General features: G+C 39.0%; 1 protein-coding gene across 2 annotated transcripts in view; it reads left to right on the top strand.

Annotated features, from left to right (window-relative positions):
• Positions 1 to 78: 78 nt before the first annotated feature.
• Positions 79 to 12854, top strand: part of LOC130904849 (charged multivesicular body protein 4b) — a 32295-nt gene continuing 19519 nt past the window's right edge. The window contains exon 1 of one of the 2 annotated variants that reach the window (XM_057817934.1): positions 79 to 214. In XM_057817934.1, coding sequence (XP_057673917.1) covers positions 127 to 214 — 88 coding nt within the window. In that variant the 5' untranslated portion in view covers positions 79 to 126. Of the gene's footprint in view, positions 478 to 12854 lie in introns of both variants that reach the window. The other variant, XM_057817926.1, reaches the window with a different exon arrangement.

Here is a 12854-nt window from a genome sequence, read left to right as displayed (position 1 = left end):
ATGACGAAGGCCTGAAAGTTTTTTTGTTTTTAAAAAATTTTTTTTAAAATAAATCATCTGTATTGCACATGTCCAGCAGATGGAGACAAACTACCTGTAGTCGATTGGGTGTCGTCATCATTGCTCATGACGTCACCTGGCCTTGTCCCGGAAATAGAGAAACATCAACAATCCTCTGGGCAGGGCGAAGTGTCAAGAGTAGCCGAGCAGCGAGGTAGCGAAGCCAATTCAACAGAATATTTCCGTGTATATTGTTATAGATTTAAAGTATATTAATCGATAGAATCAGAGCCATGTCGTTGTTCGGGAAGATATTTGGCGGAGGAGGCAAAGGGGGCAAGGGACCTAGCCCTCAGGAGGCTATCCAGAAACTCCGCGAAACCGAGGAGATGCTAACCAAGAAGCAGGAATTTTTAGAGAAAAAAATTGAGCAAGAACTGCAAATCGCTAAGAAAAACGGCACGAAAAACAAAAGAGGTAAGAAATCATTTGGCGTTTGGTTCTCATATTTCTCCTCGGTAATTAAATTCCGCTGCCTTTAATCGGTGTGTGGAGTTAGCACCTTAGCCGAACTGGCTAACGCTACCGAGCGGCCGTCGTGGTTGTTGGCAGCCCAAATTGACGACCTCATTTCTGTCGCGCAGGAATGCACTTTGACGCCCTTGACAAGCCACTACTTTCATTGTAATTGAATTCTGAGGTATATTTCGTGTTGTTTGACATCACCGTCGAATGTGTTGGTGATAAACTAGCTGTCATACGTGCAGTAGACTTAAATCTTCGAGCTAGTCATCTGAATTGTTAGCGACGGCTGGTACAAATAAAATCCTAAATTACAAATGTATTTAAACGGATGGATAAATAAATAAATAAACTTCGCTAAAGGATTGTATGTGTCAGAACAAGGGTTATCTGCGATTAGGTAACCGCGTCCAAAGTAAATGACTCAAAGTAAACAAAGTTCAACTCTCATTAGCTTACACCAATGGAAAACTGAAATGTGTCAACTGAGTTAGCGGCTTTCCGTCGTAGTACAGTAATTCGTAATTTAAAAACGTGGATTTTCAATGTGTTTAAATGGCACTAAAGGTTCATTCACTAGTGTCCATTTCAAATGAATTGAATGTACATCAGCGAATGAGTTAAAATGTTGCAACCCCCTTTAAGTGTAACTATTAAAAAAAAAAAAAAAAAAAAAAAATTTTTGGGTGCTGCAATCATAATTAATATTAACCCTATTGTTTTCATTTTTGTGTTTTTTATGTTTCAAGTGGAATAAATTGCATTAGCACAAAGGGAACCGGAAACTCAAAGGCTCAATATTTGCCAAGTAAAGTTATGTATGGGGTTCACTTCCTAGTCTGAGAATTTGATCAGGTTTTGCAAACTGAGATGTTGGAGTCAACCTGGAAACAGCTGCTTCGAGTAATTTTTCATCTCAATTGTTTTCACAAAACCAGAAAAAAACATAACTTCAGCTAGATCAAAGACAAGACAAAAAAAAAAAAAAGCTTTCTACTTCCATATATTTGCACTTACAGTCGAACTTATTTATACAATATTTTTTAAAACCATACGCTCTTCAAACATGTAGTAGTAGGGATGTCGCGATAGCTAATTTTTGCACCTGAGTCTGAGACACCTGATTTTGAGAATCTGCCAATACTGAGTCCCGATTCAATTTTTTTTTTTTTTTTTTTTTCAAATTTGAACAAAAGTTCCAAACATATTACAGTAATTTACGGTTTACAGTACTTCCTATTATTGTTATTCCGGGACTGTTGCAGAGTATAAAACTTGTATATTTTAGTTTCTTTTGGTAAGGCCATTGTATATCTGGATTATTTTGTTACTTTTTAGCCTTAAAAAGATAATACGGGGTGATTCAAAAAGAATATGCCAAAACCATTGCGGTTTTGTTAATGATATAAAATAATAATAATAACTTGCTGGATACAAGTATTGTATGTAACTTCAAGTGTTTGTTTCATGCTTTACAAGTGCTCAACGTGACCACCAACAGCAGCACGGACAACATCAAGCCGATATGACTTTTGTTACAATTACTTACTTGTTAAAAAGACTTTTAATTCTTATTTTAATTCTTATTAAATTATTAATTAATTAAATTAATAAATTAGTAATTCAGTCTATTTCAAGGATTTTAAAATGAATAAATACTTGATGACTTGGCACTTTTTTTTAAATCACCCTGTGTATATATAGGCTATAAATTAGAGGTGAACGATAATTATCGGTCCGATAATTATTTATCGATAATAGGAATTATGACGTCTTCCCAATAAATCCAATAACATTATCTATTATCGGGCGTATTAATACATTTTTTGGCTTGGTGTCTGATTTGGATGTGTGCGTTTGTTTCCACCCCTCTTTTGCCAGTATGCCAAGTCTTGTTACTGTTCAAGAGGTCGTATTTTTCTAGTTATAAACCTTACTATTGCAATTAGCAAATGTTTGCATTTTACAGTGTTATGTTTACAAGTTCTTCAGAGGCCTTTTGGATAGACTTGCTGGCCTATAATTAATTGCCAGGTTAGGAAAGTTGTTTCATGGACTAAGACGACAAGAGTCTCCTCTCCTGTTGTACCAAATGTTTTATCTGCTGACAGAGCACAATACCTGTTGGAATTATGTTTGTTTTAGATCAGTGCTCATTGTTCAGGAGAACACATCATCAGTGATATTGACTGATTAAGTGTGATTGACTCAAATTATATTTATTTGAAAAAAATAATATGGGCACTTTATTTGAAGTCAAAACTGTTTTTGTCTTTGTTTTGTTCATTAAAATAGTGTTCATGTCATCATGAAAATTCTGGTTCGGTCAAAGGCAAATCAATGCTGAATCAACCACTAGTATTTTTTACCTACAGGTGCTCAAAAACTAGGGTGAATGTACATTGAAAAATTATATATATATATATATATATATATATATATATATATATATATATATATATTATCGGTTATCGTATCGGCCTTGAGGAGCAGGAATTTATCGATATCGGTTTCAAAAAATGGACATCGTGCACCCCTGCTAAGTGTACTGCCCAAAACAGTGTGTTTCCTTGTGCATACCCCAGCAGCCAGCTAATATTGAATGTCCTCCAATAAAACACAAGGTTTGATCTTTTCTTGTTTTTAAATGAAGGTATTCGTTCAAGTTTGTGAAATTGTAACAAAGGAACATGCATGCATTCAACACAACTTCAGAATACACACCAGTGAACAAATACCATGTAGACACCACACTTTACTAGAGCTACAGGCTAGAGGTAGAGGTTAGAATACTTCATATTAACAGGTTGGTATAGATGTAAAATACTTACATATACTAGTGGTTTACAAGGCAGACACGTAACAGAAGCACTCAACTGCACCAATGCCACCCACAAAATTCATATTCTCAACATCAGGTGATTTGGTCTCGCGTGCAAAAATATGCGATAGGGACATCCCTTATTATTATTTATTAGTTATTTTGATGGCAATTTTTTGTGTTATGTTTTGGCCTGTTGGGAGAGTATTGTTTAACTACTTGAGCGGTAAAAAAAAAACAACTAATTTGTGTCAAAGTTCTATATACTAGTATATAGTACTTGGGGATTTATTTGTTATAAGTGCCATTATGTTTTGGCCTGATGGGAGAGTATTGTTTAACTACTTGAGCGGTAAAAAAAACAACAACAAATTTGTGTCAAAGTTCTATATACTAGTATATAATACTTGGGGATTTATTTGTTATAAGTGCCAGTACAAAAATTCACACAGTATAACCAGGGGTGAAAGTGGCTAGAATTTCTTGCGGAACTCCATGACATAATGGCCGCCGTGTAGCCAGAATTTTTTTTCATTTTTTGGGGTGGGTGAGGGGGGGGTCAAACCCCCTAAAACTACCGAAACGCAAGGAAAACTTTTGACACAGTTACAACACACAATAAAGCTACAGGACTTACACATGTTTTTGGCTACTACATTACACTTCAACACAATTGTAACAAAGCATACATGAGAAACTGATTTTGGTTCAAAATTTTATTATTTTAAGATGTCGTAAACATAATGTTTTCCTGAATATCCTAGTAGTACTCTCAAATGAAGACTGCTGACTTCTGGGATTCAAATTGAGCAGTCTGTCTTGATTTGCAGTCTCAGTGATTTTTATCAGTTCTTCGTGTGCTTTGGAGTCCCTGTGATCCTTTATATTTTTGCCAAGTGAATTAAGCTGGGCTTCCCACGATTAGTAATACTGGGTCTTGCAGACCCATTTGCTTCACGTTAAGACAGTAGGTGCAGCCTATATACCATTTTTGAGCATATAGCCATTATTTTGTTTTTTCTGAACTGTTCATGTTGCTCCTTTTTTTCTACAAAGATGGGTAGACACTAACTCGGCAGTATGGCTAGCAGCAGCATTATCTGTACCTGCATGTGGTTGGGAGCGTCCTGCTGTTTCTTCTAGCAGGGTCAGTGGCTCCTCCTGCCCCTGCTGTGAGTCTGGATTACTTTCATCATCCCTGGATGTTGTTTCACAAACTTTATTTGCATCAGCCTTTTCATCATCCTCTTCAACTCTCTCCTTTCTCTTAAATATCTCATAAATTTTCAGTTTAATTATCCTGTTATGTCGCATTCAATTTCAAATGATTCAACAAGTTTTGGTCACCTCTCTCGTTTGATTTTTTTTTTTTTGCACACCAGCACATAACAACCAATCAGCTCCCTACCCGTGCCGATCACTTGTCAGTCTGTCAGCCAGCTGAAGGGACTCCAGGGTGTTTTGCTGCGCACATACGGAAATAGATGTGACTCTTCAGATGCACTGAGAGAAATGGAGCCGCTGGGGAGAGCTACGTGAACAAATACATAGTTAACATCGGTGGAAACTGATTACGTTACACAAGCACTTATTTAGGCTTTTTGTTAACACATATGTATGTTTTGTTTGTGGAGATGCATGTGTGGCAACTAGCAGATTTTTTTAACACAGTGTGTGAACATTTGCCGTCATATTTGCAGGATTAAAGCAGCGTTCCGGGCAGTTCCGCCTCAAAAACTCATGGTGGAAAACTGTTCCGGCTCGTTCCGGCCCACTTTCACCCATGAGTATAACTTAAACAAAATTAAATGTTATTTTGGATAAATGAATGAAATCCACCCTCGCCCCCAAAACGTATTTAAACTTTTTTTTTCACCAAGACCTTATCCCATGTTTTCTACGTCTAGCTGCTTTTCAACGGGAACAGGTACAATTTAGGGAGCAGAGTTCTTTTTATCTAAGGGTGTAACGGTACATATGTTTTTATTGAACCGTTTCGGTACGTGGTGCTCTGTTCGGAACGGAGGCGTACCGAATTAGTTTCTGACGTAATGTAACCCTTACTTTTTGAGGCTGTGAGTCGATCGGGTTAGTTTCTTTGTGTAGAATATATTTACTCCATCTTCTCTACTACAATGAGGACCAACACTGTAGGACATTATAACCCAGAAATGTCAACGGCGCGACAACGTGACCGCCGCGAGAACGCAGTGAAACGCGGGTGTTAAAGTCAATCAGCCAATGCACACCAGTAGCAGTGCGGCTGCATGTTAGACGCGTCCCAGAAGCGGCTCAACACGACGCACGCGAAAAGAACGGCAGAGGTTATTATTTGACGCGAGACGCGACTCTCCTGCGTCAATACCGGTAGCTAGGATCGGGAAGACCGGAAGTCACTCTTGTAAAAATACGGTGGATCCGTTCGATTTTCAAACTAATATGCAATCGTAACCCACTTTTTGAGTCCATCAGATCTCTTGAGTGGTAGATCGGGGCACAGTTGACTTGTCTTTGTTGATTTACTACTGCCTTCTCGGCTATAATAATAACCAACACGGCCCAGTGTTCAATACAAAACCCTCCGACCACAGCAAAACAAGTAGGAACTAATATTCACATAGGAACTAAAGTCATACAACGTAAAATATACAATATAAATGAATACTACATCACATTTGTAAAACACATAATAAAATAAATAATAGCCCATTTAAATAAATTGAAATGAGCTAAAACACCTGTAATTAAATAATAAGAATAATACACAGATCCAGCTCACACAATTAAATGTATTAATTTCTGTGTGGCGCTTTAACTTGAGAAAATCACCAATAAAGCTTTTGAAAACCGCTCTTATGGAAAAAATGATTCATTGAGACATTTCATTTGTAAAATACATGATAAAATCGTTGTCATTTGGATTGCTTTTCTCTTTAGCTCTGGACTTTTTTCGTCTTTCTTTCAGAAAGAAAGCTGACCAATAAGCGAGGTCTGAGGGCAAATTGTTGTTGGATTATCTTTAAATACCTGCTACTTTTTGAGCAGAATTCTAGCTTTGTATAGGCTAATGTTCCTATTGTTGAAAGCACAAAGGTGTGTAATAAACAACTAGCACATTTATATTTAGGGCCCGAGCACTAGACGTGCGAAGGCCCTATTGTTTTGCAAAGGATTATTATTATTAGGGCCCGAGCACTCTCAGCGTGCGAGGCCCTATTGTTCTTCGAAGGATTATTATTATTATTATTAGGGCCCGAGCACTAAGCGTGCGAAGGCCCTATTGTTTTGCAAAGGATTATTATTATTATTATTATTATTATTATTAGGGCCCGAGCACTAAGCGTGCGAAGGCCCTATTGTTTTGCAAAGGATTATTTTTTTTTTTATTTTTTTTTTTTTTTTTTTCAGGGCAAATGAAAACGGCCAATTTGGAGGCCTGAACATGCACGAAAAGTCACCAAAATTTGCACATACGTCCGGAAAATTGTAAATTTCGATAATTTTGCAACGTTGCAAAAAAATATAACAAAATGGCTCAGTGGCGCCCCCTTGAAATTTTAAAATTGGCCTATAACATTAGGGTCTGTCAGCGTAGAGCAATGAAATTTGGGGGGTCTATACCTTGTCCAAAACCGCTCCAAAAAAGCATTTACACGCATATTCCAAACCCAACAGGAAATCGGTTATTTTGGATCAAATATGAAATTTTTATCGATTTACAGGGTGCACATTTGAGACCTTTTCGCCGAGTTAGTTAGTTGGATCATCTTCAAAATTGGTGAGACTGTTCAGGAGACATATGAAATCTTAAGTTTTGAAAATGGTGCGTTTTCATTCACGGGTCTGACCTGGGCGTGGTGCCAAAGTCGACCATTTTTTCGGCAAAATGACAAATTCAGTAAATGACTTATAGTTCCTTGACACAACGTTCAATCTTTTTCATATTTGGCATGTATGTGTGGTATCCCACCCTTAACACGAGTGCATTGAAATATTACCCATTAGGTCTAGCGCCCCCTAGTGAGAACAGGAAATGCCTTTTTTTACGAGACAGGTTCCTCCTCCAAGGGAAAAAAATCTGTTGACCTCAAACCTGCATCAGGGGAGCCTTAAGACCTGTGTTCAGGTGCCTGATGAAAAATATTGAGGTTTTGTTGAGGCGGAGGGGTCCAAACAGGAAAGTGAAAATGAACGTCAACAATTTGTCACGCAAAAAACTTTGAACAGTCATAACTCGGCAGATATACAACATATCTGCGCCAAACTTCCCGTGTTTGTTGAGAGTCATACCCTGAAGGTTCTTGTAGGGGTCATTTGCATCAACTCTACAGTGCCAACTAGTGGCGACAGAAAGAAGTTTTAAAAAAGGCCTTTCCTATTGGGTTTTTTCAACATAGAGCAAGGAAATTTGGGGAGTAGATACCTTATGCAAAACTGCTCCAAAAAGTCTCTTGCACCCATTTTCCAAATCCAACAGGAAATCGGGTATTTTGGATCGAATGTGAAATTTTCATGGGTTCACAGTAGGAGTTTACATTTGGAGGCTTGAATATGCACAAAAACTCGTAAAAATTTGCACATACATGCGGCTTTAGATAACGTTCGATAATCTTGCAATGTTACGAAAAAATGTAGCAAAATGCCTCAGTGGCGCCCCCTTGAATTTTTCAAAAAGGCGTTTCCTATTAGGTTTTTTTGACAGAGAGTGATGAAATTTGGGGAGTCGATACCTTGTGCAAAACTGCTCCAAAAAGTCTCTTGCACCCGTATTCCAAATCCAACAGGAAATCGGGTATTTTGGATCGAATGTGAAATTTTTATCGGTTCACAGTAGGAGTTTACATTTGGAGGCTTGAACATGCACGAAAACTCACAAAAATTTGGACATACATGTGGCTTTGCATAACGTTCAATAATCTTGCAACGTTACGAAAACATGTAACAAAATGGCTCAGTGGCGCCCCCTTGAAATTTTCAAAAAGGCCTCTCCATTTAGGTTTTTTCAACGTAGAGGGATGAAATTCGGAGAGTCGATACCTTGTACAAAACTGCTCCAAAAAGTCTCTTGCATGCATATTCCAAACCCAACAGGAAATCGGGTATTTTGGATTGAATGTGAAATTTTTATCGATTTACAGTGTGCACATTTTACACCTTGGCACCTAGGGAATTAGTTTGATCATTCTCAAAATTGGCGAGACTGTTCATGAGGCATATGAAATCTTAAGTTATCAAAATGGTGTGTTTTCATTCACGGGCCTGACCTGGGCGGGGTGCCAAAGTCGGCCATTTTTTCGCCAAAACACCGAATTTGGAAAATGACTGATAACTCCCTCATACAACGTTCAATCTATTTTAAATCTGGCATGTGTGTGAGGTATACCAGCCTGAGCAGGACTGGATTGAAAATTTACCATTTGTGCTTGGCGCCTCCTAGTGGGAACAGGAAATGCCCTTTTTTTACGGGACACACTCCTCCTCTAAAGGGAAAAAATCAATCTACCTCAAAGCTGCATAAGGGAAGCCTTAAGACCTGTCTTCAGGTGCCTGATGAAAAATATTGAAGTTTCGTTGAAGCGGAGGGGTCCAAACAGGAAAGTGAAAATGACTGTCAACAATTTTTCTCTCCAAAAACTTTGAACAGTCATAACTCGGCAGATATACAACATATCTGCGCCAAACTTCCCGTGCTTGTTGAGAGTCATACCCTGAAGGGCCTTGTAGGGGTCATTTGCATCAAACCTACAGCGCCAACTAGTGGCGATAGAAAGTCACTCGTTTTTCCAATACATGTTCAGTTCTTTTCAGGTTGGTCATTGTAGTTTCAAGACCTATTAAAATACTTATTTACGGCCCATGTCCACGTGTCTCTGTCTGTTGCCGTGACGACCCTTTGTTCGCCATTTAAAGGAAACATTTTTTTTCAGAGACTCAGGCAGCTTATAGAGCCACAATATTTGGCACACTTGGTCGAATTGGCCCACTTAGAAGATTAGTTTTGGGTTTTGAATAAGGGCTTGGCTACACAGCTCAGTAGTGGCTCCTTTTTTGTAGTACTCTCTCCAATAGGGGTTTTTGCTACTTTCGAGCATCTTAGGTTCTAATGAGATGATTAGAGAGGAGGATCTGCCACCACCCTGACCTGCACACAGTCCGAGTTGCGTGACGTCCGAGTTGCGCTAGATTGCGAGGGCCCGTTCAGTCCTGCTTGCAGGCCTAGTTATTATTATTATTATTATTCTTTTTTCAGGGCAAATGAAAATGGCCAATTTGGAGGCCTGAACATGCACGAAAAGTCACCAAAATTTGCACAAACGTGCGGCTTTGCGTAAATTTCGATAATCTTGTGTCGTTTTGAAAAAATGTCAAAAAATGGCTCAGTGGCGCCCCCTTGACCCTTAAAATTTTCAAAAAGGCCTCTCCTCTCAGGTTTTCAACGTAGAGCAATGAAATTTGGGGAGTAGATACCTTATGCCTAACTGTTCAAAAAAGCCTCTTGCACCCATATTCCAAATCCAACAGGAAATCGGATATTTTGGATCAAATGGGAAATTTTTATCGGTTCACAGTTTGAGTTTACATTTGGAGGCCTGAACATGCACGAAAACTCACCAAAATTTGCACATACATGCAACTTTGCATAAATTTTGATAATCTACAAAAAAATTTAACAAAATGGCTCAGTGGCGCCCCCTTGAAATTTTCAAAAAGGCCTTTCCTATTAGGTTTTTTCAACGTAGAACGATGAAATTTGGCAAGTCGATACATTGTGCAAAACTGCTCCAAAAAGTCTCTTGCACCCATATTCCAAACCCAACAGGAAGCCGGAAATTTTGGATCAAATGTGAAATTTTATCGATTTACATTTGAGACCTTGTCGCTGAAGAAAATAGTTGGATAGTCTTCAAAATTGGTCAGACTATTCAGGAGACATATGAGATCTTAAGTTTTCAAAATGGTGAGTTTTCACTCAAGGGTCTGACCTGGGCGTGGTCCCAAAGTCGGCCATTTTTGGGCAAAATACCAAATTCAGAAAATGATTAAAAACTCCGTGATACAACGTTCAATCTTTTTCATTTCTAGCATGTATATGAGATATCCCAGCCTGAACACGACTGCATTGAAATATTACCCATTAGGCCTGGCGCCCCCTAGTGGGAACAGGAAATGGCCTTCTTTACGAGACAGGCTCCTCCTCCAAGGGAAAAAAATCTATTGACCTCAAACCTGTTTCAGGGGAGCCTCAAGACATGTGTTCAGGTCCCTGATGAAAAATATTGAGGTTTCGTTGAAGCGGAGAGGTCCAAACTGGAAGTGAAAATGACCGTCAACAATTTGTCTCGCCAAAAATTTTGAACAGTCATAACTCGGCAGATATGCAACATATCTGCGCCAAACTTTCCGTGTTTGTTGAGAGTCATACCCTGAAGGTTCTTGTAGGGGTCATTTGCATCAACTCTACAGTGCCAACTAGTGGCGACAGAAAGAAGTTTTAAAAAAGGCCTTTCCTATTGGGTTTTTTCAACATAGAGCAAGGAAATTTGGGGAGTAGATACCTTATGCAAAACTGCTCCAAAAAGTCTCTTGCACCCATATTCCAAATCCAACAGGAAATCGGGTATTTTGGATCGAATGTGAAATTTTCATGGGTTCACAGTAAGAGTTTACATTTGGAGGCTTGAATATGCATAAAAACTCACCAAAATTTGCACATACATGCGGCTTTGGATAACGTTCGATAATCTTGCAACGTTACGAAACAATTTAAGAAAATGGCTCAGTGGCGCCCCCTTGAAATTTTCAAAAAGGCCTCTCCATTTAGGTTTTTCTAACATAGAGTGATGAAATTTGGAGAGTCAAAACTTTGTGCAAAACTGCTCCAAAAAGTCTCTTGCACACACATTCCAAATCCTACAGGAAATCGGGTATTTTGGATTGAATGTGAACTTTTTATCGATTTACAGTGTGCACATTTTACACCTTGGCACCTAGGGAATTAGTTTGATCATTCTCAAAATTGGCGAGACTGTTCATGAGGCATATGAAATCTTAAGTTATAAAAATGGTGTGTTTTCATTCACGGGCCTGACCTGGGCGGGGCGCCAAATTCTTCCATTTTTTCGCCAAAACACCAAATTCGGAAAATGACTGATAACACCCTCATACAATGTTAAATCTATTTTAAATCTGGCATGTGTGTGAGGTATACCAGCCTGAGCAGGACTGGATTGAAAATTTACCATTTGTGCCTGGCGCCTCCTAGTGGAAACAGGAAATGCCCTTTTTTACGGGACACACTCCTCCTCTAAAGGGAAAAAACCAATCTACCTCAAACCTGCATAAGGGAAGCCTTAAGACCTGTCTTCAGGTGCCTGATGAAAAATATTGAAGTTTCGTTGAAGCGGAGGGGTCCAAACAGGAAAGTGAAAATGACTGTCAACAATTTTTCTCTCCAAAAACTTTGAACAATCATAACTCGGCAGATATAGAACATATCTGCGCCAAACTTCCCGTGCTTGTTGAGAGTCATACCCTGAAGGAACTTGTAGGGGTCATTTGCATCAACCCTACAGCGCCAACTCGTGGCGATAGGAAGTCACTCGTTTTTCCAAAACATGTCCAGTTCTTTTCATGTTGGTCATTGTAGTTTCAAGACCTATTAAAATACTTTTTTACGGCCCATGTCCACGTGTCTCTGTCTGTTGCCGTGACGACCCTTTGTTCGCCATTTAAAGGAAATATTTTTTTTCAGAGACTCAGGCAGCTTATAGAGCCACAATATTTGGCACACTTGGTCGAATTGGCCAAGTTAGAAGATTAATTTTGGTTTTGAATAAGGGCTTGGCTGCACAGCTCAGTAGTGGCTCCTTTTTTGTAGTACTCTCTCCAATAGGGGTTTTTATCTCTTGGGTGTGGGAATGTAATTAGGCGACTTTCGAGCATGTTAGGTTCTAATGAGATGATTAGAGAGGAGGATCTGCCACCACCCTGACCTGCACACAGTCCGAGTTGCGTGACGTCCGAGTTGCGCTAGATTGCGAGGGCCCGTTCAGTCCTGCTTGCAGGCCTAGTTAGGGCCCGAGCACTAAGCGTGCGAAGGCCCTATTGTTTTGCAAAGGATTATTATTATTATTATTATTATTCTTCTTTTTTCAGGGCAAATGAAAATGGCCAATTTGGAGGCCTGAACATGCACGAAAAGTCACCAAAATTTGCACATACGTGCGGCTTTGCGTAAATTTCGATAATCTTGTGTCGTTTTGAAAAAATGTCAAAAAATGGCTCAGTGGCGCCCCCTTGACCCTTAAAATTTTCAAAAAGGCCTCTCCTCTCAGGTTTTCAACGTAGAGCAATGAAATTTGGGGAGTAGATACCTTATGCCTAACTGTTCAAAAAAGCCTCTTGCACCCATATTCCAAATCCAACAGGAAATCGGATATTTTGGATCAAATGTGAAATTTTTATCGGTTCACAGTTGGAGTTTACATTTGGAGGCTTGAACATGCACGAA

Source organism: Corythoichthys intestinalis, chromosome 2 (genome assembly GCF_030265065.1).
Source record: "Corythoichthys intestinalis isolate RoL2023-P3 chromosome 2, ASM3026506v1, whole genome shotgun sequence".
NCBI classification, from domain to species: Eukaryota; Metazoa; Chordata; class Actinopteri; order Syngnathiformes; family Syngnathidae; genus Corythoichthys; species Corythoichthys intestinalis.
Note: the sequence above shows the minus strand (reverse complement) of the source record. Positions and strands in the feature narration are given on the sequence as shown.